We start from the raw sequence: 27,359 nt of genomic DNA, 5'->3' as shown, positions 1-27,359 counted from the left end.
AGGGAGGGAGGGAGGGAGGGAGGGAGGGAGGGAGGGAGGGAGGGAGGGAGGGAGGGAGGGAGGGAGGGAGGGAGGGAGGGAGGGAGGGAGGGAGGGAGGGAGGGAGGGAGGGAGGGAGGGAGGGAGGGAGGGAGGAAGGAAGGAAGGAAGGAAGGAAGGAAGGAAGGAAGGAAGGAAGGAAGGAAGGAAGGAAGGAAGGAAGGAAGGAAGGAAGGAAGGAAGGAAGGAAGGAAGGAAGGAAGGAAGGAAGGAAGGAAGGAAGGAAGGAAGGAAGGAAGGAAGGAAGGAAGGAAGGAAGGAAGGAAGGAAGGAAGGAAGGAAGGAAGGAAGGAAGGAAGGAAGGAAGGAAGGAAGGAAGGAAGGAAGGAAGGAAGGAAGGAAGGAAGGAAGGAAGGAAGGAAGGAAGGAAGGAAGGAAGGAAGGAAGGAAGGAAGGAAGGAAGGAAGGAAGGAAGGAAGGAAGGAAGGAAGGAAGGAAGGAAGGAAGGAAGGAAGGAAGGAAGGAAGGAAGGAAGGAAGGAAGGAAGGAAGGAAGGAAGGAAGGAAGGAAGGAAGGAAGGAAGGAAGGAAGGAAGGAAGGAAGGAAGGAAGGAAGGAAGGAAGGAAGGAAGGAAGGAAGGAAGGAAGGAAGGAAGGAAGGAAGGAAGGAAGGAAGGAAGGAAGGAAGGAAGGAAGGAAGGAAGGAAGGAAGGAAGGAAGGAAGGAAGGAAGGAAGGAAGGGCCCACAAAAACCTATTGATTGCCACCTTAGAATTCAGCATAAGAAGCCATCAAACGAGTAAACAATATCTAGAAGTTACACCAGCTGTCTACATGATCTCCATTCCAATACTGAAGAGGACTGGGAAGCCTGTATGTTACAGGGGGTTGCGGAAATATGAAGAGAGGCAACTTAGGAGGCAAATACTGAGGCTGCAACCCGAGTGTAATGCGGTGGATCTTCAAAGCAGTGTTACAGCACCACAAAGCAGTCCAGCCCTAGCAGTTTAACTGGTGACAGTTCTGGCAGGCAGGGCACTGCCTCTTCTGCAGATTCCCGAAGGGTAAGAGGACTATCACTACCTGCTGTTACAAGCGCTTGGTTCACTGCTGTGTTTTCAAAACACACAGGCCAACAACTGGCTGACTGATGAGTCAAAAAAAAAATCACCTTTTTTTGGTCCTAAAAAAGGCACAGATTTATATTCATGTGACCTAATATACCACCAGAAAGCAGTCAGATATGTGAGCAATGAATGGAGTCCTAAAAATGCGTAAGACACTTTTGTTTGAAGATACCTAAGATAATCAAGTAAGTACTTGCAGAATCTGGGGCCACAGGACCTGAACAGAATCCCATTTGTCAAATACATTTCTGTATGCAGGTTATCAGAGTTGGCTGTCTTTTACACCAACTAGAACTAGGCTTTTTTTGAGAACTGGCTGAAGTGTTCAAAAGAAAAGCAGGCAGCATACTAGCTTTCCTAAACAGCAAAGATCTCCACTAAAATCCTCTTGAGTACCTGATGACTTTAAAAAGCAAGGCACTAGATAAGTATACTGTTTTGGCAAGCAGAGTTTTAACTTAACATCAGACTAGCAAGTGCAAACTGGTCATGTTTTAATAAAGACCAACAATACTTACAGTAAGAGAATGATACTGAAAAAAGAAGTGCACAATGAGCACTACTTTAGGAACAGTTAAAACTGCACACACTGTAAACAGTTAACAGTCATTTGAATGGCAGGCTACAATTCAGTAATTGGTGAAATGTAGTTTACTCTTCACGGAATCCTCAGAGTCAGAATGCAAGCACAGCTGCAGTTCACAGACGCAAGCACCATTCTGTTTGCAGGAAAGACCTTAGAACTTAACAAGCACTCTGAGCCTCTCTCTCAGAAAGCATCCTCCTCCCCCCAAATTCAGTGCTATCCACCCTTCTTCAGAGATGACAACTGCCACAGTTTTCAAGGTAAAATGCCCAAAGACCAAGTTCTCATCCTTTGACGTTAACAGAGCCTTGGATGCACAGAACTCAAAATCATGGCTGCTTTTGCAAGGTATTCTCTCTTTAAACACCCGTATTTTGGGTGTCCACCATCTCCAAATGACTGTATTGTTGACAAACTGTATTAAAAAATGTAACTGATTAAAATAAAGTAGATGTCTGGCCATATTTCTGCATGCTAACTTACCTTTTAAAATCATACTTACTTAGAAAAGCACACCGGAAAGACTGCAAGTGCAAAGGGCACCTTCCACCTCAGTGGAGAGGACTAAAATCCTAACCCAAAACCCAGCAGTACACTCAGAACTCAAGCTGTTGTGTGGTTTTAACAGCCACAGCAACAGATTCACCAATGTAGTTCACTGCCTACGTAGTTCTGCCCTATGTCAGTTTCAGTTGAAAATCCCAGGATCAACGTAAGGATACGCAAGAAACTCCCCCAGTTTATTGCCTTCCGTGTCGTAGTGGAGCATCCGAAAACAAACATCGCAGAAGAAACAAGGATCCTCTGGTGCCAGGCTGTCTTTGTTGGTTACCCACCTGCAGGTTACAAAATACAAGTGTCTTCCATGCGAGTCCAACACATTTGTGACAAACATCTCAACTTTTACTCGGAGTTGGGGATGGCAGCAACAAACATCAGTAATAACATCATATTGACCAGGTACTACCTATATTGCGTATCTCCCACCCCAGGCATACAGCTCTTTGCCAAACTCCACACCCACTCAGTGTCAATTCCAGTTGCTACCTTGCACTGCTACAGCAGCAATTCCTGAAGAACTCCTCAAACCTGTGCAGCTGGTAGTGCATAACCAAAAAAACCCCACCAAACATGAATCTTCTGTCCACCCTATGGCCATTTAAGTCGTAAAAGAGAAATATTTTCCCTTAAGGTAAGAAACTGATACAGAGCAGACATGTGACTGACCCAAACTGCTTTAAATAATAACCAAATCCTTTTACAAGTCTAAAAGAAGGGCCTGGATGATGCAGACCAGACAAGGAGAGGATTGCTGCACACTCCAGCAAGCACTGAAGCTAACATGAACACAGCTGCCAGCAAAAGGAGGGCCTGCCATGTCACCAAGCAATTAATTTATGGTAGCGCTCAAAGGCCATAACAGCTCAAGGCCTCTAGTGATTAAAGATGCTATCGGCACAGATTAGAGCATGCTAGACAGCCAGCCAAAGCAGCTCTGCTATCCATGGTTTAGCATCTCCCCGCTTAAGCTTAGTGCTTAATCCTGGTTTTAATTTAATGCATTTACATCACCTCTGGTAATGCTCTCCCCATCCCATCTTTCCCCCAAATTGACCCTTTGGCTCCACCTCCCCATATGGCCAAACGCCTCACAGACAACAGTCACTTGGTTGGCATCCTAGGGCTCTGCTAGGGACACTCGGTTGGGCTCCCATCATGAGGGGAATTGGCTCCTTGCCTGATTCCAGGGAAGTCTAAGGCCAAACAAGCAAGCTAACAAAGACACGGCTGCTGTGTCAAACTGAGGCTGAGAGTGTAACCTGCCCAGGGGGAAAAAAAAAGGGCAGTGGGTGTTTTTGTAAATAAATCATTCAGACCTATAAAATCAGTGAGCCTAGCCTAGTCTGTAGAACTCCTTTATAGAAATTCCTGCTGTGTTTACAGAAAAGCTTTCTCATGTCTAAGTAAACATCACTAAAGTATATAAAAAGCACTGAATTCACATTCTGCTCTCTGAACTGCAGAAAAACTGTGCCTCACAAAATGTTCCTTCAAGTACAGCTGCACAGCACAGAGTTTTCAGGTAGAGGTTAGAAGCTTACCTGTGGGGAAAGCTACCTGTCTTTTAAAAATCTCTAGATTTTACTGTATTAAAGTTGGACAGATCCATATGTCCTTCTACATAGATGCTAGTTTTAATGAAAGCTCTGTATGACTTTTGGCAAATGAATTTGAATCATATCTTGTCACAGGGGAAAAATGCAGCATTTCTCCCCAAAAGTAAGATATTCAGAAGTAACTGATTGAGAGCTAAGCTCTGTATATGCAAAAGAACCCGAGCCAAATAATTAACCTCTTCATCACTTCAGTTCTTTTCATCATCCTGAATCACCATCCAAATGAACGCTACCTGCAGGAGGCCTTTTCCTGGGTAGGGAGCAGACAGCTGCCTGAAGAGTAAGATCTCAGAATACTTGCATGAAGATTATTCACACACCTTACCAAACTCATACAGAGCTTTGATATTTTTTTTTTTAAGTTAGTAGCAGCACCTCAAAAGACTTATTTAAGGAGACAGCTTAAAAGGATTGAGAATGTAGCATACCTGGCTGTATACATTTTGCACACAAAGCATTTTCTGGTACATAACCAGTGTTTCTTGATTAGCAACGGATAGAGATTCCTGTCCAGGCAGTCATCATGATGAATGAGCCTTGAGGGAAATAAATGAATACATAAAACACAATAAAGACTCAGCCACATTGGAATTTATCTCAACATATGCGTGGACATTGAAGATAAGGCATGATTTAAATTCCTGTGTAAACTATGATTAGACTTCTGCTTAGCATTTTTTAACACAGATGAAGACCTTGAGATAGATGGCTAGTTGCATCATCTGCGGACTTTATGGTCAGGAGTAAATTCAGTTTGTGTAGTAACACAGTATTCTTCAGACCATCTACTTTAGACCATCTTTTCAAAGCTTTTATCTCCTACATAGACAGGCAAAAGCATAACAGGCAAAACCATCACCCGGCCAATGTTTAGACGCTCATACTCTTGAGATCATATACTTGTGACATCTTCACCCTTCCTTGGGTTGTATTCCTCTTGGGAGGCACCACTTATTAATAATGCCTAGGTACATCAGGCTTCTAGGAACTGAAAATAATCTGTAACGCACTACAGACAATCAGAGGAGTGCTCTCCCTACCCGTTATGCACTGAGCGGAGTGTACGCAACGCTCTACTCTTGATGTGGTTCCCACCTCACAGCCACTTCACCTCCTTCTTCTCTCCCTTGCCTATCCACCTCAGTCCACTATTTCCACTCCTCGGCTCTCTTTTCAGTTCCTGCCCTTTAGTACCAAGTCTAAACTAACAAGTCCAGCTGAATTCAGTGAGAGCCGTTAATGCTCCAGAATCAGTATGTAAATCTGCCATACTTTGGCTCTGCATAGAAAGGGCTTTTCACTGTGGGTGCTACTTCTCCCATACCACAGATGTGCCATGCCAGTTAGAAAGCAGTGTTTTTATGCAGACAAATTATTAAAAAATAATATTGCAAGGGAGATTATTTTCTTCCTTGCAGAGGCAGTCACGTGTATCAAATAAAATCTTAAATAAACCCTGCAGAAGGCAGCAGGATAATCTTAATCTAACAAATATGCAGCATTTAATGCCTGAAGTTTGTCCACAGGCGGCTTGCTTTCAACTGCCTAAGGACTCCCAAAGAGCAGTAACTTACCTTATATCTGTGATGATAATGATGTGCTCACAATTCCCTTGGTGGCAGAAAAGGTATGGAAAGCCAATTTTGAGGGACAAATCATTAAATGTGTATTCCTCCATTTTAACAGACTGAAGATTTCCATAGCCTCTGTCATGAGATTCTGACCACTCAGTAATTGTTCTGAAAACGGAAAGGTCGTCAGCATAGCAATGCTATGAACTGTGAATGCACAGAAAAGTAAGGCCTTGGGGGACATGCAAAACTCTTAACTTGGACACAGTTAAAAAGACGGATATCATGACCCCTCAAGATATTTTGTAGTAATTTCACAGCAATACCACAACCCCACAGAACTGTGTGCTGGTCTTGTGGAACACCTGCCTTTAAATCCCCACCAGGGAGCTTCCTGAGGAGTTCTGGCTGGATTGTACACTCCTGACGGCACCCATCCAGGTCAGGGTGTTTGCAGCACAACACTTCTCAAGCAATGCAATAATTCAAGTCAATGGCAGGTCCTCTTTGTTCACTGGGTCAATAACTTTGTTTTTAAGTATTAAAAAGGGTTTTTTGTTTGTTTTTGCCAACAAGCTGACAACTGCAGGGTTACATTTCCAAAATTTAACACTAGAGGGGCACTGGGCACTGTGGCAATTACTCCTTGGCTTTTCAGCACACTCCTACATACAAGGAATTTCACTTCTACAAATGAGTATATTATCACAAGACCCTCCATGAAGATCATTGTTGCTCATGGACAGAAAGAGAAGGAGCAAAATAATTTCTCTGAAGTCACACACCAAGTCTGGCATAACAAGAACAGAGTACAAACTCACAGCTCTTCTATATCATCCATTTTAACACCTTCATCTCCTAAATCTCATTTATGTGTCAGCAAGGCCCTACTGCCTTAAAATAAACTATTCATAGTAGTTTAAATGGGTATGGCATGTGCTCAACCAGTGTGAGCTATAGTTCCAAACAAGAGACACCTGATGCTCTGGGCAACATCAAATTTCCCAGAAGTCATACAGTCCCCTTGTTGACTTTCAAGACTGAGCAGAACAACTGACCTCCACACAGCTGAGTTTGCTGTCTTTCTGACCCATCTTCTATCTCACAGGCCAAGTCTTCTGGTGGTCATCACAACTAGGGAGGGCACTTAAAAAGCCAGTACAGACTGTTACCTGGCACCTTCCATAGCAGTCCCATCCCAAGAGAGAAAAACAGGATTTGAGGGGGAAAAAAACGCATTCATCCCCTTTCCAGAAGGGAAGTGAGTGGAAGGAATAAATAGAGCAAGTAAAGTTAAACTTCTATGTAAAAATCAATTCAGGATGAAAAGACAGTATGAAAACTCCTTTCTAGCTCAACATTCCAGTCTTAAAACACCACAAATCATACACAAAATCGAATAAATTTCCTGTCCCTTAAGGTTTCCTCAGTCAACATCTACAACTACTTTACCTGCTCAGATCTCTGCACTCTGGGTATCTTTTATCATTATAAAAAATTCCTTCAAAATAAAAAAAGGCAGATTTGTAGTGATCCTGAGAGAGAGAAAGAAAGAGAGAGAAGTCTGCATTAGTATTATGAGAGATTAAACACTTTAAACCAGAACATGTCAAAAAACAAGTACTCCAGGTATCTAAATTACATTAGGAGACCTTGTTCTACAGGTTTCTTAAAAAAGCTTTGTGCTGGTTTTAGATGCTGATGTGACAACAAGGTTTATGTGATTGCCCACTATGCAGTTGCTCTGCCGATATTATTCTCAAGCCACTTCAGGTTATTTTAGTGCTCTTATTACTATCCCCATCATAGCAGTTATGGATTTCTACAAAACACAGAACAAGAACACAAGCATCGTTACACATATTACACGAATTAAGTAACTTCACAGCACTGACTTAGAAAAAGACTAACAATATTTTTAAAAATTAGCAAGATGTAGTGGGTTGACCTTGACTGGCTGCCAGACACCCCACCCAGTTACTAAGTCCCCTCCCTCAACAGGACAGGGGAAAGAAAACAAGATGGGCAAGGTCATGCACTGAAATAAAGGCAGGCTCATGAGAAAAACAAAGCTGCGCACAGAAGCAAAGCAAAAAGAGATCTGTTCTCTACTTCCCATCAGCAGGCGATCTCCAACCGCTTCCTGGGAAGCGGGGCCTCAGTACACATAGTGGTTGGTTTGGAAGACAGATTCCTTAACCATGAATGGTCCCTCTCCTCCTTTCCTCCAGCTCCTACTGCTCAGCACAACATCATATGGCATGGGATATCCCTTTGGTCAGCTGGGGTCAGCTGTCCCAGCTATGTCCCCTCCCAGTCTCTTGCCACCCCCAGCCCGCTGGCCTTGAGGGGACCTAGAGGAACAGCCTTAAGGCTGTGCAAGCACTGCTTAGCAATATTCAAAACACTGGTGTGTTATCAAGTCCCGCCTAGCCAAAAATGCAAAGCACCACACTACATCAGCTGCTGTGAGGAAAGTTAACTCCATCCCAGCCAGACCCAGCACACCTGATCAGGACAGGTCACACCACAAAATGCTTTCTGCTGGAATGACAGAGAATTATTGCAGTCCTGTCCCGTACACACACACACCAGCCACATGGGAGCAGTCCTGGGTCACATCTAGATAAACAAGACAGGCATGCAATTTTGAAAGGTCCAGTAACCTCACCTCTGGGGGCTTAGGAAGCAAATCTAACATCCTTCAAAATTCCCCCTTAATTACAAAGTTTGTCACATACGGACAGGCCATTTATACCAGTCTTCTCTATCAAAGATAACCATTTATGGCACTCATACCAGCAGAGCAAGAGTCACCAAATACCAAATAATTTCAAGAAACTGAACTAACCCATGAGTCTCCCTTACACATGTAATAAATTCTGCAGCAGGACTACAGAGCTATCTAGGTAAAATCATACCCATCCATAAAAAAAGCAGACTCCACCTGCAAGCACAGCCTTGAAAAAGAACAAAATAAATAAGAACAGGACATCTTGTTGAAATAGCACAATCAAGTATCATTCTGTTTATCTATCCAGACAGCTTGCACAACAATTTTGACAGAGCTGTTCTCTCCTAAAGCTAAGAATTAAAGACACACTGTATTTTTACAAACCGTGGGAAGAAAGGCTGGAGACCAGCCCCATAGAAAGAGATCTGGGGTTTTGGATTGGTGGCAAGTTGAAGATGAGCCAAGAGTGTGCCCTGGCAGACAACTGGACCAACGGTGTCCTGGAATGCATCAAGCATGGCATCACTAGCCAGCTGGGGGAGGTGACTGCCCCACACTACACTGCACTGGTGCAGCCCCACTTCAAGTACTATGTGTTGTTTTAGGTTCTTCAATACAAGAAAGACATCAAACTATTAGAGTGTGTCCAGAGGAGGGACACCAAGATGGTGAGAGGCCTCAAGGGCAAGACTTAGGAGAAGCAGTTGAGGTCACTTGGTTTGTTCAGCTTGAAGAAGACTGAAGGGTGACCTCACTGCAGTCTACAGCTTGGTCAAGGGGGTCAGTGGACTGGGAGGTGTTGCTCTCCTCTCTCTGGAGACCAGCGATAGGACATGAGGAAGCGGAATGAAGCTGCATCGGGGAAGTTCGGATTAGACACTGGGAAAAGGCTCTTCACTGAGAGGGTGGTCAATCACTGGAACAGGCTCCCCAGGGAAGCTGTCATGGCACCAAGCCTGTCAGAGTTCAAGGAGCATCTGGACAACACTTTTAGTCATATGGCTTAGTTTTAGGTAGTTCTGTGAGGAGCAGGGAGTTCGACTTGGTGATCCTTATGGGTCCCCTCCTACTCGAGATATTCTACGATTCTGTACAAAATATTGTGCGTGGAGTTGCAACTTAAAAACAGCTACATGATAAGAGAAAGTAGAACAGATTCACACGAGAAAGAGATATATATAGCCAAAATTAAGAGGGGAAACACATACAAACTTTTTATTTAAACAGAAATGTCATTTAACATCTAAGAAAGGAGTAATTGTGTAATTCAGGCATACATCTGCTTCCCATAATGTCCATCTTTTGTTGTTGCTGTCAAAACAGCCTTTATATAAACAAGCAACTTGAGCACAGAGATGACCAGGAAAGGTTGTGCTTTTTTATCCATGTAACATTTTACATTTAAATCGTGCTCTTACACATTCTTTCTGGCACATAAAAGGGTGTTGGTTTGGTTTGTGCTATAACCCCCTGACGACTGAAGCAAGGTAGCAGTGTACATTATCAAACTCATCACAACACATATACAGGTCTTAGAAACAGTTATAAGAAGCAGGAGACATCCTCTACAGTGGACCTTGAAGCAGGGAGATGCCTCAGACTGAAAACCCACAGCAAGCAGGGAATCATGTTGTTCAGGTACTTTTACTACATTTTGCTGAAGAAAAATAATAGCAAAAAAAAAAATCACCATTGTTGCAAAAGCAATACACTTAACACACAAGTCTGTCCTGGGCTAGGGAAAACAGGTCAGCTGCCTTCCACAAAATTAATTACTGGAAGTGAACAGAGATTGAAGGACACAGACCAAACCCTCTCAAAACAATTCAGAGTAGAACACATCTGTACCGACTGCTGCTCAGGGAGCCATTCTGCATATGCTCTATAAACAACCATACACAGCTACAACACATACAAGTGATGCTAAGACAAACTGTACACACATACAGTTAAACTGTAAGTTACAGCGTATGATTTTCCAAATTTGCAATTGCACATCCAAGAAAAGCAGTGTTTCATGACCTTTCAGCAAAAAAAAACTTTATCTGCAATTATACACTGGTATTCAGGTACTTCACAAAGCCTATTTAAATCCTCTATTTTCTCCACAACCTCTCTGGGCAGCCTGTTCCACTGCTCTGTCACCCTCACAGTAAGGAAGTTTTTCCTCATATTCAGGTGGAACTTCTTGTGTTCCAGCTTGTGCCTACTGCCCCTTGTCCTGTCATTGGGCACTACTGAAAAGAGCCTAGTCCCATTGCCTTGACACCCACCCCTTAGATATTTACAGGTATTGATGAAATCCCCCCCTCAGTCTGCTCTTCTCCAGGCTGAACAAACCCAAGTCTCTCACCCTTGACTCATAAGGGAGATGCCCCAGTCCCCTGATCATCTTGGCAGCTCCCCCCTGAACTTCCTTGAGTAGTTCCCTGTTCTTAACCTGGGGGGCCCAAAAGGTTATATTTATTCAGAGGTTATGTTTACTTATATCAACAGACACGTGTGCAGGCAGGTCAGACAGATAATGACTGGGGAAGGTAACTTCAAGCAGCTTGCTTCCTTTCCATGTTTAACACAGTGACCAGCTCACTCCAATTCTGTAACTTGGGAGTTGCTCACTGCTCATGAAGTCACAGAATCCTTATGAACATGTCTGTAAGGAGGTGCCTGTGACCTGCAAGAGCTTACAGTGGAAAAAGCAGAGAAAGAGTGGAAGACAAGAAGTAAACAGGAATTAGTTTAAAGACTGGTACAGAGGCATATGCAGACGAAATAAGAATCAAATAGGAAAATCATGGACAACCAGGGACTCTGGATCCCCAGACCAGTCTTAGGTGTCTTTATTAACAGAGTGAATGCTTACCTGTCCCCAAAGGTGTCTCTGAGCTATTAACTCTAAGGTGTCAAAAGACAGGAAATGCAGACACTGGGGCAGCGACGGGACTCATGACTGGAAATGACCTGCACAAAGGCACAGCGCTAGAAATGTGTTTTAGATTCAGTCAATTTGTTTCAGCTCTGTTATTGTCTCCCTCCCTGGCTCTTCAACCACAAAGTGTAAGTACTGCAACGCTGTGGCAACTGCTTACCGGCTTCTGTGGGTCACAGCAGTTCTGAGTTAGCCAGTCCTTCAGAGCTGCTCCAAAGTTCAGGAAACAGCTGTTTGTTACAGTAAACAGAAGGCCAAGGGAGCCACTGTTATAAACTTCTTGGGAATTTGAGTCAGGTCTTCCCTCATAAATGCTGGCCAGAGGTATGACTCAGACATTCCTTCCTCCCAGACTTTGCATTATCCTTAATTATGCAAGGAGAGATGCCCTTTGTGTTTCTCCAGGGAATCACAACAGTAGCAGTAACCACATAAAAGATCCAGTTGTTACTTCACATCCTTCTTAAACTGTGGGGCCCGGAACTGCACACAGCACTCAGGGTGAGGCTGCACCAACACTGAATATAGCAGGATAGTCACCTCTTTTGACCAGCTGGTTACGCTGTGTTTGACGCACCCCAGGATGTGGTACGTCCTCTTGGCTGCCAGGGCACACTGCTGGCTCATACCGAGCATGCTGCTGACCAGCACCCACAGCTCCCTTTCCGCACGGCTGATCTCCAGCCACTCTTCTCCCAGTTTAGACTTGTGCCTGGCATTACTCCATCCTAGGTGCAGAATCCGGCATGTCTGCTTGTTAAATTTCATCCCATTAATCATTGCCCAGTGAAGAAGCAGCAAAGAATAAAATTACAAAATCCAAAAGTAGCAGGAATGAAAGAGAAGTTAGGCCTATTAACACCAATAAAATCCAAAGAGTCTCTCTGTATTGGCTGACAAGCTGCACTTGTTTACTTAACCAATGAGGGCAGCAACTTGATCCTTTCACTCAGCCTGTGTACTCAAACTGCACTTCAAGAGAAGAGAAAGCTGCCATCAAGAGCTAATTTAAGCAGCCTCTTTCCTGCAGACTCTCAGAGCACCACTCTGATTTAGATCAGTCTCTAAGATCCTTAAATTCATAGAAGTTATTTTCTCTATTTGGAAATGCTAACATACTTGTGGCAGGTCATGGTGCCACTTCCTTCCTAGACTGCAGGGCAGAAAATTCTACCCCACTGATGGCTGATTACCTGTCCGCTGAAGCAGCATGCAAGTCTTATTGTGAAGACTTACCACACTCTGAGCAACACAATCTCAATGCAATCTCAATGCAAGTTGTAAATTCACGATCATGCTTGTGGAAAACAAACAAATGGAGTTAATGCACACCAGTCATTAACAGCTCCTGCTGGGAGGCTAGGCATGGCAGCATGCACTTATGCTGGAGAAATTATTGGTGCGAGGAAGCCTAACCTCAACCCTGGTGAGGCCATGACAGCCTTATATGACTCCTCTGCATGCCCAGGAGGAGAGCCTCCGAACTAATCAGCTAGTGCTTTACTGGACAGTGGCAGAAAGACTCTTCCATTTGCATTACATAAATGAAAAGACTAGTATCTGGGATGCTTTTTGGTCTCCATAAATAAGGATGTGCCATCTTCTCACTATTATGAGGGCAGATCTTATAAACGTGTACAAATATCTGAAGGGAGGGTGTAAAGAAGACAGAACCAGGCTGTTTTCAGTTGTGTCCTGTGACAGGACAAGACGCAGTGGGCACAAACTGAAGCACAGGAGGTTCCCTCCAAAATCAGGAAACTTTTCATCACAAGAGTGACCAAGCACCGGCACAGGTTGCCCAGGGAAGCTGTGCAGTCTCCATCCATGGAGATATCCAAAAGCCAGCTGGAAATGGTCCTGGGCAACTGGCTGCAGGTGCTCTTGCTTGAGCAGGGGGATTGGACCAGACGAACTCCAGAGGTCCCTTCCAACCTCAACCATTCTGTGATATGATATATATGTGATACAATCCATTATCAAAACGATGCAATTTCACTATTTTCAGAGTACTTTTTCTTTATTGACCCCTTTTGCGCATCCCCAGAGAACACTTGGCAATTGTGGGAGAGGGGAATAATCTTCATTCCTACTTCTTCTCATCAGCCAGTTCCAAACACTGAAGCATGTAAGTTCAAAGAGGGATGGTCTACATTTAGCTTTCTATTACCTCTGGTGTTTTAGAATATAGCTTAAAGTAAAGTCAGTCCACAGGGAAACACCTATGCAAGAACTCATTGTTACTGCTTCCCAGCAGTAACACTAATGATGTTTTTCTTGAGAACACGCAAAACAGGCCAGCTTGGTGATGCCACCACGATGTGTTTACTTGCAATGCAACCCACAAGCAGGACCAATGCAGCCTAATTTAGTGCTGAAGAAAAAAAAACAACAACAAAACAAAATTCTGTCTCCCTCTTTCCTGTATGTTTTCAAAGCTCCTACACATTTAGAGGGCTCCCAGTAGATGTTACCTTGCTGATGTGCTCTGGTGCTTGATCTGGCTGGCTGCTGAACTCACCACCTATCTGGAAGTCACTGACACAGGAAATCGAGTCTCTCAGCTCAGTGAGCTTCTGGCTGCCCAGTACAAGGACCGTCTGATAGGGTTTGTGATCTTTATGCTACAAAGAAAAGAGCATATGAGCTTCAAATAAAAATCACTTGTCAGCATCAGTACTGCTCTTCAGTTGACAGCTTGAGGTCATTAGTGGCAGCATATGGCACATCACCTCACTGTACAAGATGTTAAACAGCATCTTGCCTCAGCCTCTCCTAAGGCTACCATTTGTTAGTTTTATCCAGAACCTCAAACCTCACTTTCTCCACCAGAAAGTGCAGGAAAAATAGAAAGTCTGAGAACACTTACCCCAAATCCAGAGAGAGTATTGCATTCTTCACATATTTAGTTTCAGGCTTTGAGCTTTCTATGAAATCAATTTACTGCTGAGTAATTGTAAAAAATTCCTTCTGTAAACCACTAACAGAATGAAAGCCAGATTCTGACACAGCCTTGAGAAGTTACCATGGTTGAAGGGTTTACCCCGCACCCACAGTGGACTCACCTGATTTTAACTGCTTGGGAAAGCAAGGTATTACCTGAGCAGGGAAGAGACATCAAAATACAACCTAGAGGATTTAGTACCAACCTTCTGAAATATGACAGGATAGAAGATGTTCAGAGTTAAAAGTAACTCTCCCTCCCCAACGAGATCTGTTGGATTGTCTGGCCTCTTTCCAATTGCATGTGACTCCTGGAAAAATAAAGATACATATATATATATATATATTATACTGGCAACCACTTATATATCATAGCCCGTGGATAAAAGTCTGAGAAATGGATTTCTAACTGTAACTAATTTTTCACTGTGTAGCCTTCTGAACTGATAACAGCCTATTCCCTCCAAGAAGGAAAGGTGAGAAACTGCTGTAATTACTGATTTCAAGCATTTTCCTTCACTCCTCAGCTCTGGAGAAGCTGAGGTGTTTCCAGCAATTAGGAGACAGGTGGCTACTCCTTGGCTACTGAGAGGCCCTGTGTAAAGTAATTAAAGCCTGCTGCTACTCTGTCCTCATGGAACCCAGCTGCTACCAACCTCCATCACTTAATGCTTTGAAATGCTCTTTGGACATAAAGGGGGATTGCAACCCTCAACTTAAAGGCTGACCTAGAAACTAGCCACAAGTATATGAAAATAAAAATTAGTGCAATGCTGCCTCCTATGAGGGAAGCTTGACATAGCTGGAGGTCTCAATTTCTCCAAAATCCAAGACAAAAATCCAGCAATGCCCTTGCCACACTATGTTTTAGAAAAGAAGATAAAGCATTTCCACATTTCCATCCTACTTTGTGTTTAAGACATAGCCCAGCTGTGAGAATGAGGTGGGGCACTTTTCTGTGGCAGTTTCCTCCTTTTTAAATAAATCAAGAGAAAATACTGACTGCACAAACACTTCCTACCAGCACAGTGTTCTTAAGATTTAACAATAGGAGTGTGTACTGCTGTGAGACTTCAGTTCAGAGATACTTGTGCTCTATCCCTTGCATCTCCCTTCTTCATGCAACACACTCCAAACTCACATTTCTTATTGCTGTCATCCTGTTCCAGTACACCATGGTCACAACCAGCTCTGACACACAAACCAGTTACCACAGCTTGCTTAAAGGATGCAGTTACTGTCCACGCGCTCATTCTTCAGAAACAGAAATAAGGCAGCACTCACTGAAACCCTTTATGATGATTTCTATAACAAATATTTTCTCAGGAACGTCCTAGGCTGAGCCCAACACAGTTGCTGCATCTCAGCTGATGCATGATGTTTACGTTTTGTACCTGGACCTCTGAACAGTTGAAACAAGATCACTCATGACAGACCAGGAAACCTCAAGGGGAAAAAAATGTTTAATAGTAACAAGTGAGGCTTCTTCCTCACTACACCTCTGATAGCAGACAACCCCCACCCTTGGATACAAGGAGTGTTAGTGTGAATCTAAAGGAGCGTTGTATATGTTCAGTTAGCATGAATCTAAGGAATACTGTATATGATTAAATTAGCGTGAATGCAGACTCTCTCCTTTTTGATTAAGCATTGCTAATAGTTAATCTAAGACTAGCGCCGAGATGTCTTGGCCATCAGCTCACTCATTAATTAGTGACAAGCATTTTGGTTTAGAATTAAAATGAGAGAGTTGCTATGAGAAATAGTTTTAAGTTGTTTCTGTGTAACAGGTCTTAGGATGCCACATCCATCAAGATCACCAAAGACCCCTGAAGAAAGGAATGCATGTGTGGAAGAAACTAAGTGGAGCCAAGAAGAATGACTCAGTGCCAATTACATAACTTATGTAGATTAGAATGAATATGTACTAGATAGGTAGAATATGTATGGACATATTGTATAACTATGATAAGGTAGGTGGCTTTGGAGTGCTTGATTTGTGAAAAACCACCAAGCACTCAGGCTTGCGCAACCCTGAAATAAATTTGCAGTGTCCCTCCCGAGTGTGTGATTATTGGCTCACTGCACACCAGGTGACAAATCCACTTTTTGGATAACACCTCCATCCCTAATTTTTACAGTAGTTCCTGGCTTGCTTATTCAAGCCACAGACTCTGGCACCGCAAAATTTAAAAACTTATGTTTTCCTTTCCTTTAACCAACTTTAATAGTTATGAAGAAATCTTAGAAAGAGACGTACCAAGAATAGTTAAAGGAATTCCAAGATGGCTTTTGAGGGGCTGATCACTACACCCCTGGTTCCTACAGCTCAGAATGGCTGAAAAATTTGGGTTACAAAGCTCACAATTAGGAACTTACTGCCACCATGTTCCTACTGTCTTCCTCCTTCAGCCATACAGAAACTAGCTCACAATCATTTACACATTAAAGCTTAGACTCCAACATAGGACTCCAGAAGCAAAAACATTATGCATTTTGTCTAGCTCTACAATAAGTTCTCATGATGCTCAATACAAGAGATGCCCTACACAATGCCTTAGTAGCAACAAATAAAAGCAGTCATACAGTGGTAAGGAGCTGCAGCTCTTCCTTACTACAGTCAGTACTAATAGACAGACTGTAAGAACAGAGTTCCTGTCCTGTCTTTCTAAAAAATGTCTTTAATCTTAATCATCACCTGCAAACACCATTACCTGCAAACATTTGCAGTGTACACAGATTCACAGCAATCAGAAAAAACCCAAACAATCAGAAGTTTTATTTTGGCTATACGGAACTGTCTTGAGATCCTACAAGATGACAGGGAACGTACCATCTCATAAGCAAGAGTTTCTTGTCTGCAAGCCCGATCCACAATAATTGTTTCTTCTCTCCTCTCTGATGCCTTCTTTCTAATTCTGAGGGGAAGAACACAGGACAAAATTTCTTTCAACAATTTCCATGCAGAATCTCTAGGTATATTTTTAAATGGCACAAGCTACTACAGTGCAGCTTTCAAAGAGCTTTCAAAGAGATTTGTGGCTGTCTTAGTATGACACACTAACTTAGAATACTCTTGTCTCCTGACTCCCATAAAACCTGGTAGTACACAGGCCAGCTTGTGGATTTCAACTTGACTTTGTCTTTCCCCTGATGTGCAAATTACAAGGTTGTTTGTGGCAGTTTTACACATATGAGAAAAAGCAATAGAATATTATCTGCTGAGGCTCTCCTAACAAAGAATACTTCAATACCCTTGAGGAAGCTGTTTCAACTATCCCTCCCACTTTAGAGGGATTCATGTTCAAGCAAAAAACAAGAAAAAACCCACAAATATTCTCAACCCCATGACACAGATGCTTTTCTAAAAAAAACTTCAGTAGCATTTGTAGAAGAAAGTATCATACACAAACTATCTACTAAAATACATGTATTTAACCACTGTATGAACAACAAATCCTTTTTAACTTCTAGGACCAGTCCATTTATCCTCCAGACCTCCCTGAAGGTTTTCAGTAACAATCAAACTTAACACTCATCACCACCCTAACACATTTATTTACATTGGTACTATGCAAACTGAAATTCAAGTCCAGCAAATGCCTCAACTGGCCAACTATGAGTTCAAAGTTCACTAACTAATAGAAACTTAACATGAATGGCTCAACCTCTGGAATGTACCAGTTGTAGGAATTAGTTCTATAAAGAGTGGGTTGAAATAAAGAGTTACCTGGCTACAGCCTCAGTACTTGCACTGTGGCTGTTACAATGTGACTGTGGGTTACTAGAGGTAAGAGCTACAGATTTATTTCACAAGGCTTTGGAGAAACCTCCTGCACATGATTGTGAGAAGTTCCTTGCATGCTCCAAATTTAGGCGCTAATTCAGAAGTTCCTAGGCCCAGAAAACCCAAGTTCTTCCAATAAGAAAGACTGCATATTCTGTGTATCTTAATAAAAAATTCCTAAAGTAACGTTCAAGCAGAAGGCTCATACCAACTATGCTACCAGAAGCTGGTATTTCTGCCCTTAGGCTATTTCTGGACACTGCTTCAGGAAGTACACCATGGCCTGGAAAGGGAACAAGCAGCCAGCCATGATTTTGTGCTTGTTTTCCACCCCACCCCACATCAGGTACTACGAGTGTACCATGCCAACATACCGAAGGGTCAGCAGACTGCTATCTTCAGGAATAACATCTGGGTCCTTTTCTTTATCAGAAGACATTAACATATCAATGCTAGGACAATAAAGAAAATACCTATTACACATTTTTTCAAAGTTACTTCATAACTAAAGTCAGTTAAGCTCTTCTTAAAAGGAACAAAGACAGAAAAATGTGAATAAGCAAGGCACAGTATGTATAGCTTCAATCAGGGCAAAAGGGCAGTATGGTTATTAAGATAAAGAACCAGAAGACAAAGAGCCCTGGAGTTTATGTCTGGCTTTCACAGAGATTGGGTAAATTTTACCATTTATTCTGCATTCTGCCTAATGGAGTGCAGCTGCCTAGAGAGGTTTAACAAGGCCTGTTCAAAATATGTGTCCAATTCTTTTTATAAACTAAAAATGCCAATGCCACTTGACTTTTTCAAATCTCATCCACCTACTCTGATTTTCTGATGATACAAGGCAAAATAGATTCAACCAAAAGGAATCATCAACCTCAGCCTGTTGGTAAAGCTAACACCCCTCAGGTACAAACATGGGCAAGGCACCATATTGCCATGAACTGCCATTGCTGTATTAAGACATTAATTTATGCCACATTTCTTCCAGTGGGAATAAGACAACACTTCTGCCAGAACTGACAGGTCCACTCTTCCTCGTATCCTTCTTTCCATCCTCAGACCCTTTTCTCCCTCACTCTTCCTGTGTTTGCACAGGAAAAGTACCGAAAGTATGTCCAACCATAGGTTTCTGCTGCAGTGCAAATCACTGCAGTATGTGGGAAGAAAAAGTGGAACTGCTTTTAGCTGCAGCAATGATTTAAATTGATCACACAAATGTTAGGTTTTCATAACATAAACGGAGGATGGAATTTCTCAGAAACATGCCACAAAAAATTAATCCTGTCGGATATCATACATAGTCCTTTGCCAGTTTTATAACATAAGGTTCACCCAGGCCATTCTATAAGCAGACCAAATGATCCATGTGAAGGCATCAGATTAGATCCCGTAAGATATCAATTACCTTTTTAGAAACATACAGAATAATGTTGACTCAAAGACAGTAATGATTTTGTATTAATCAGAAAAGAATTTTATCCAACTTAAAAATAGTCTGAGAAAATATTATTTAAAAGAGAGAAGTATCACCCACTTCAAATCAGACTTATCTCTTTTGTCTCTCTAGTGTTTGCAGACTATATAAAAGCAGGGCTTATACCACTGCCTAAGTCCATGCACAGTTTCAATCCCAGCGAACTCTTGTGCAAACCCATCTCTTTGTGGGACAAACAAATCATTTATGAAGTCCAGGAAAAATTTTTGGAGTGTACCATTTATTCTTGATATAATTTATGATTTGATTATATGCTTTTTCATTATGGTGTTCCCCATAATCTTACAATGTTCCCCATGTCAACAATACTAAGCTTGGTAATACTATCACTACAGTAATGAATAAGCCTTTAGAGTGGAACTGAAGAGGAATATACAGTGAGAAACAGAAGTCTGGAATCAACTGGTATCAGCTTACAATAAGGAAGTCAAGTGACAAAATTTTGGTTGTGAGTAGATGGCCTAGTTCTAATGACCCAATAAAGTCACTCTGTGCTGAAGATAATTTGAATTTACTATTGTTTAGTTAGTTTCTTACCATCCAGCAGAACACAGAGATTTAACCTTCCTGTCTTACAGACTTAATCACAAATAGAAAATCAAGTCCTCCAGAAGCACCATTTTGAAAGAGACTATGCAGCAATTAGTCATAACCTCCTGGAAATGGAATTGACCTTATCTTTAGATTACCACTTGAGGAAGTGGAGGCAGAGACATCCGAGTGAGTCCTGTATCAAGTGCAGACTGATCCACAGCTGAGGAATAGTAATTCAACATAAATGAGGAGAACAGCACTTTGGAGAACAAAGAACAAACCCCATTTAGATGGGGCTGTTCTCCATTCAGCATGGATTAAGTGTTATGAGTAGCCCACCTACTGAAGTAATATATAGCCCCTGACAGGTAAAGCAACTCACAACCGACCCTTCTGTGGAATCCGCATCCCACTAGCCTGAGCAGACTATTTATCTAAGTCTTCCTGCACATGGATTAGTGCCCCATTCACCAAACAGCCCCAAGCCACTCCAAGACCTATCATTTTGAAGAAATGACTGGGTATTTTGGTCTTTAAACACCACATAGGTTACCTACTGGATCTGAAAATGTCTATTACCTACCATTGTGAAGTTTCACCTGCACTGAAGGTGAGTTTCTCATTTCCCTTCTATGCATACATATGAGGTCAGAACTCATCAACAATACTTGTGGTTTCCTTCCGCTCCCACAGCTCTAGGACAAAGTTCTCTGGCTCTGGTACCCACACCATGCCCATTAATTGCCTGCTGCAGGGAAAAAACCTAATGTTCCACAGAAAGCAGCTCCAAGCAGACAGTGTAAAATAGCTGGCACGTAAGCTGCTTCCTCTTTTTCTTTGTTAGGACAGAAAGGTAGCTAGTACAAAGAGAAACTGCTACTGAATCCCTGACCTTCAGGAGCCATTTCTCACTCCTGGAAAGTCAGAAACTCTCAATTTCTAAAGGAATGTTGCATGCAGAACACCTTTTTCAGTATTTTGAATCAGTATAATAATTCATTACATATGTCATTGTATGACATGCTCTAAGCCTTGAAAGGCTTTGCCATATGGCCTTTTATACTGGCCAAGCTGGAGCTTCTCGCCGGTAACTCCACTGCAGGCACACCACATCACACAGGAGGAAAACAGGCTTTACAAATGAGAAGTACATGCTAATCCCTCCAGAAATTAAGGCTAAGTAGTCAGTGTCATACACCTAACAGACAAAAGTACAGGCAATACAAAGTTTGCACCGGGTACACCTCACTCCTGACAGCCACAAGTGTGGGATTCCACCATGTCCCCACACAGAATATTCCCTGCATGCAAGACAAATACACTCCATGCACTCAGCTATGGGTGAGGGTAAAACACTAGCCATACTGTTTAACAGACACTGAAGTGAAGTACAGGAGAGTGACAAGGAACAGCAGTTGAAGGTCTCACTGGAAAAAAGTATGCAAAATATTATATGAAATTTATGTGCCTGAGAAGAACATTTCAAGGTGGAAAGAAATAAAAAGGCTAAAGGCAAACCTGTGAAAATTTGGATATAGAAATAGACTATCAGTGAAGCCTTTAATCACAGTGACTTTACTTTTCTCAGAATATTCTGGCTGCATAATGAGCCTTCTCAGTTTTAGAAACTGGAAGATGCTTTAGTATTTTGCCTGACATTTTCATAGTAAGCAGATACAGTATTTACATTACTCCTTATATTGCATGTATTTTAAGGGCAGTACTTTCATCACCTCTGAGACACTAATACTACAAAACGCTAAATGCTAATACGTTAAGTCGCTAACACTAGCTTAATGCAGCTTTATAACACGCCCTAGAGATATTTACAACTACCCCTTCTAATAAAACAAGAAGGTGAAGTAAGGCTGAAGTGGAATAAGGTACCTGTAAGCCTCACCTTCCTTGATTACCTAAAATCCACACCGGTTTGAGTCTTAGCCTGTCCTACATATACAAAAGAAATCACTCAGAAGGCAAAATACAATAACGTAACTTAGCTTCTCCAACACTTAAACACTTCAATTGCTCAAACAGCAATAATGAATCCCAAGGTAAACCTCTTTGGTCACAGAACACTAAGGCATTTAAACAAAACTTAAAGCTTTACCCTCTTGACACCTTTGTTATTTAAGAGAACTACTGATGGAATCTCCTAGCTAAGGACACCATTTTACCCGTTTAAAATCTGATGAAAACCCAAGCAATCTCTGTAACGACTGCCTGCATACAACTCGAGCAGTATGCAAAGCATTCTTGCCAAGTCAAATCAAGTGAGTGAAGACGGATTTTTTTTTCCTGCATTCCATTTGCAGGAATGTGTTACAGGAAGAAAATAGAAGGGGGGGTGCGGGTAATTAACCACAACACACTGAGATGCACAGAGCGTTAAACAGCTTTTAAACATTATATGCTTTCTCCTTCCCAGAAGACTCTAAATTGTCAAGAATACTTAAATATACACTATGTCACTATATTCTAAAAAAGATTTAACTACAGATATTGAAAAACTTCATGCTGAGTCTATGAAAGACTCTCTTAACCTATTACTATTTTAAAATTAGACATAGGAGGATTACCCACATCTTCCCACCTCTCTTCCACCCAAAGAAAACCTCCTTAACTTGCCAAAAGTTCCCTTACAAGTAGTTCACAGTCAGAAAAATCTGTGTTTATATCCAGGCTGTGTTCACTTCAGCATCTAGAAAGCTGTATTTATGACAATAATAAATGTGACCACAAGACACCATGGAACACATCTTGGTGTAGTTCAGTGTTTTCATCTCTTCTCAAGGAAGGAATACAAACAGTTCAGAGCATGCGAGTGAAAGTGACCACAGGTAGAAATTTGAGGTTGGCGAATATTAAGGAGAATCTCAATAGGCTAGGACTATTTAATTTAAAAACAAAACCACATGGAGAATAGAGACTGGGATTTCCAACCTGCAGAGGGGAAAGGTCACATCAGAATGTGCAGGTTTATTTTCATTCTCCTGCAAAGCCAACAAGCAGCTGCCAGATGATCTGTTCTCTCCCCCTCATAGACTGTCCTTTTTTTCTTTCCCAAAACTCTTCACTATACAGCACCACTTTCCACAGTACAATTGGCAGCAGACAACACTGCTCTGTACTACCAGCAAACGCAGACAACAGATGAAATGTAGCCGTCATAGATTAAAGAAAGCAGAACAGAAGAAAAGGCAGAATGAATGAAGGGGAAAATACACGAAGCATAGAAAATCTGCTTGGAATTCAAGTGGAAATAGCAAGAGACAGGCTTAAGCAACAGGGTCACTGCAGAGAATAAGCCATGGCATATGAGCAATCAAGGACTACATCTGCACTGGGAAAGCTTACAGAGTAATTCCCACAGTTGCTGCCACACCAGCATACATGAACGGTTTTTAATACTAACATCAGCCTCTATTTTTACTAAGCCTAGCAATGGCAAGACACTACCCATGTCACCAGAACCATGACAGCTAAAGTAAAGCATTGTTTCAGATAAACTAGTATTAGAAAAATCAAGAATGCCTGCCAAATTTCTTCTCTGTTGGCAAGGTGAGATATGTGTTGAGTGAGGTATGTGTTGTCTTCTTCCTGATTAAAAATGCACCTAGAAGTGTTGATTTCTGAATATCTTACTAAGTTCTCATCATTACACACAACACTCATGCTCAGACATAGAACTCGGTGCTCCTGGGCTCCTATTCCTATTCTCTGATCCTTGCCTTTTACTACAGGAACAAATATTCCTGTCTTTCTCCTTCCTCTGAGGTACCATCATTATTTAAACCAACAGTAATTATCACATGAACTTTGTGCAGTTAATGACTTTATCACAAATAATGTTGCTAATGTTGTTTTTGCTGCCATATTACCCCCATAATTTGGGGTCTAACTCTGAAAGCATTTTGAAGGAAATATGACAGAACACCTGCATTTTTTTATATGCATCTTGCATGCAGGACACTGAAGGAAAAGCTGTCAAGGACAATATATAGTGCAATTCTAGCTACGTTTACCTAATTATGCCTTCTGCATCACTTCTGAGACTATGTTCATTCTACTCAGTTCATGAAAGTGAACAACCTCCATTTTGCATTTGAAATAGCTCTTAAGTACTTCTGCACCTCAGATGAAGCAATAACTGGAGGACAGAACTTGCTTAAAGGTATATAGATAGCAACAGAACTCTGGCACATCTTCCTTACTGATGAGCCACAGACAAACCATCAATTGTGATGCTTTCTGCAGGAATTACTACCTGAAATCAGGCCTCTTCTACAGATAAGAGATGATTCTCACTATTCACATGACCTGAAAGCCCTCCAGCTTTAGCATCGTAAATCCTGCAGCTTCAGCCCCTAAATGGGTTCTCTTTTTCTTTCAATGCTAGTTTGAAATTCACCGGTCCACAAATATGAGCAAAGTTACAAGCGCAAAACGTTTTTTTGTTCCTCAGCCCCTGTGCCACGGAGGATGCCTGGCCAAACAGCACTATCTCCCATGCAGGGAAGCACTTGCACAGCTTCGACTTCACCACCAGCCTCAGCAGAAGCAGTCAGCAGAAACTGAGGACCCACACAAGCTCAACAGTCAGGGTACGTTGCCAGTCACCAGACCTCACTAAACGATGTTAACATAGATGCCTGGTTCCCTTCCTTCGTATAAGGTGTGCCGTTCATTTTGCAACTGGGGCCTTTGAAAACGACGCACGTGTTCAGACAACTTACGTTTTACCTAACGAGAGATCCGTGTCTAAGTATTTACATGAGCAATTTGTTAAGTACTGAACTGTTTGTTGGTGAATTCAAGGCTGTAAGTTTCCGCCGGTGGGGCATTACCCTTTATAAACTCGATCTTTTCCTTCTCCACCTCGTATTCACCCGGAGATAAAACCCCCCACGCGGCACACATTCGGAAAAGGCTGTTCAGAAGCGGTTTTGCCCAGGTACCGCTTGCAGGAACCAGTGCAGCGTCTGAACGACAGGACCCATCGGCCCGGGGAGGCCTGCCCTGCCCGGCACGGAGGGCGGCCGGCGGCGGCTTCCCGCTCGGACCGGGCCCGCCAACCGCCGCCTGGAGAAAGCCCGTGGCTTCCGCCCTTCCTTGGGCCCGGCAGCAGTCCCGAGGCTCGGCGAGCGGCCTCCCCCACCCCCGCCCGCCACCAACACCACCTGCAGACGGCCCGCAGCTCCGCCACGGTCTCCGACGCGCAACCCAGCTGCGCCGCTACGGCCTCCTCCTCCTCCTCCTCCTCCGCCGCCGCCGCCTCCGTCGCCAGCGAGAGGTCGGGCGGCGCCAGCTGTTGCCGCCAGCAGAGGCCTAGGGCGCCGAGGCGGAAGGCGCGGGTGTACAGCTCCGCCGCCTCGTAGTCGGGTGCTGCCGCCGCCGCCATGGCCGCTCGGGCCCGCGCCCGGCCCGCTGGGGCCTGTAGTCCGCTGCGGCGACCGTTAACGGCCGCCACAAAAAGACGTCACGGTCTCTTCAGGCGCGGAGGGAAGGCAAGGCAAGACTAGGCGAGGCTAGGCTGCCGCCCCCGGACGGGCGCCGCGGCTGGCGGCGGGAGGGACTGCTGGCACGCCTTGCCGCGCCGTTACGGGGCGGGAGAGCGGCTGCGGAGCTCCTCCTGCCTCGCTTGGGAAGCGCCTGGAACCGTTCTGGAAAAAAAAAATCCTGAAAACCCCCCAAACAAACAAACAAAAAACCCCAAAACCCACAAACCTGAAGTCATTAAAAACGCACCGTACCCGGGGTTTTACGGAGGTACAAAGTCTTTCATCATGTCTTGTTGATAAATTGCACTTTATTGTCTCAAAGTGAATGCTTACCCCTTGCCGACCCCCTCTTTTATAGCATTGTGGCGCTTAGTACTACAATGAACAAGTTTCCTGAGGCATGTAGCAACTTAGCTTGCTCTCACCACTCATGCCATTGCTTTAAAAAAATAGATCCGTTGGCCTCCACCTTTCTTCCTAGCCACGTGGGATTAATGGTGCACTCTGGTTGCTCCAGGGGCAATTTTTTAGGGAATATACAAAGAACGCCACAGTGGACAACTGCAGAATACTCTTGTGTTAGAGCACCCAGCAATGCCCTGCTGGAACAGCTTGACAAAGCCACCGTGAGCACTGCCTGTTAAGAAAGACAAGTTATTCTGCATTGAGGTAACCTGATGCACCTGTTGCACGTACCAGTTGAACCACAGCCTTCTGCCTCAAGCCAAAATATCTATTACTTCTGGAAACACAAAAACAATACTCAAAGCTGTGTGAGCAGGTGGTGTGTTGGAGTAGAGGGTGACGGTAACACCAGAAAAAGTTCATGGAAGGAGATCAGGTCTGTGCAAGCTGCATGGAAGGGGTAGGATGCCAAGAGTAGAAGGTGGTCACAATATTTGCTTGCTGCTTTCACAAAGGAAAGTTGTTAAGGTGGGGGGGGAAGGAATGTAACAGCACAACCCTATGATATAAGAGCATATTTTGCTTCATTTAGCAATAGCAGCATGGTCTAACACCATTATACTTCCCCCAGTTATATTTACACATGCACTGCATTTCAGTGCTGAATACCTTTATTACCTCTCACTCACCTCTGCCTCTTAATTACAGTTATTATTGCTCATTATGGAAGTTTTGCTAAGCTTCGGCCTATTTTTCCTGTAGTTGTTGACAGTGCCTCTTTCCTTCTTCAGCTACACCCTCTGCTTTCTTCATCCCTCACCTTTGCACACCATAACACTCCCCAGGTCTTGATGAAGGATTGTTGCACTTGCTTCCTGCTGTATCCTCCCTGAAACCTACTAGTTGTTCCACGACGGATCCTCATTCCAATTTCCAAAACCATGCTTGCCTTTTTATGTGTTTGTTGTTATCTCCTGTGCTCTCTTTATGTTATGAACATACCTTTCCCCTTTGTGTACTTGCAACACCACCTGAAATTTGACAACGCCCCGTTTCTTATCTGATGTAGCCACATCTAGGGTGGAAGTGACAGGGCTGTATTGATCTAAGTGCACTGTTGAAATAAACATGTAGGAGCAATCTGGGTCAAGAGTAGCAGGATTAAACCCTGCTCCTCCAGAAAACTAGTAGAAATTTTTAGTGTTTGTACAAAGGAAGTTAGATACTCGTTTCAAAAACCTTCTTTGGAAAACCAAACATGCCAAAACTGGAGAAATCAGTGGACTGGATTTTTTTTCTAAGACCATGTGAAAACAATATCACAGAATTCGCCAGCACAAGGGAGGTCACTGCCGACCACACCACCATCACAGAGGGGAGCGAGGTTTGGAAGGGGCTAGAGACTGTTGTGTTGTAATTATCCATGCTTCTTGGGCTGCTCAGTTACATACATGAATTTCCCTCACTGCCTCTCTTCCTTCTCCCCATGACAGGTTTTATTTTGGAGGTCTTCTGCATTAGTTAAAAAACCCAATGTAAAGTACGTAAACTTCAAGCAGGAAGACTGTGTCAGTAGAAGCTTAAGGAGC

The 27,359-nt window shown here is 43.1% G+C and overlaps 1 protein-coding gene across 1 annotated transcript; it reads right to left on the bottom strand.

Annotated features, from left to right (window-relative positions):
• Nucleotides 1–1,582: 1,582 nt before the first annotated feature.
• SNAPC3 (small nuclear RNA activating complex polypeptide 3) lies at nucleotides 1,583–25,404 on the bottom strand. Its single transcript, XM_064439520.1, has 9 exons — nucleotides 25,045–25,404; nucleotides 18,207–18,284; nucleotides 16,879–16,963; nucleotides 14,252–14,356; nucleotides 13,577–13,726; nucleotides 6,892–6,974; nucleotides 5,443–5,607; nucleotides 4,297–4,404; nucleotides 1,583–2,527 (listed from the first exon to the last, which is right to left on the bottom strand). The coding sequence occupies exons 1-9, from the start codon at nucleotides 25,263–25,265 to the stop codon at nucleotides 2,380–2,382; spliced, it is 1,143 nt and encodes a 380-aa protein (XP_064295590.1). The 5' UTR covers nucleotides 25,266–25,404; the 3' UTR covers nucleotides 1,583–2,379.
• Nucleotides 25,405–27,359: the final 1,955 nt, after the last annotated feature.

Source organism: Phalacrocorax carbo, chromosome Z, assembly GCF_963921805.1.
Source record: "Phalacrocorax carbo chromosome Z, bPhaCar2.1, whole genome shotgun sequence".
Taxonomy (NCBI): domain Eukaryota; kingdom Metazoa; phylum Chordata; class Aves; order Suliformes; family Phalacrocoracidae; genus Phalacrocorax; species Phalacrocorax carbo.
This window is presented reverse-complemented; position numbering and strand designations above follow the sequence as displayed.

Coding starts and splice junctions, on each gene's coding strand:
- SNAPC3 (XM_064439520.1), bottom strand. CDS start 25,265: ATGGCGGCGGCGGCAGCACCCGACTACGAGGCGGCGGAGCTGTACACC. Junction 16,964..18,206: donor AGCAGTCTGCTGACCCTTCG/GTATGTTGGCAT, acceptor TCTTCCCCTCAG/AATTAGAAAGAAGGCATCAG. Junction 2,528..4,296: donor TGCAAAATGTATACAGCCAG/GTATGCTACATT, acceptor TGTAACCTGCAG/GTGGGTAACCAACAAAGACA.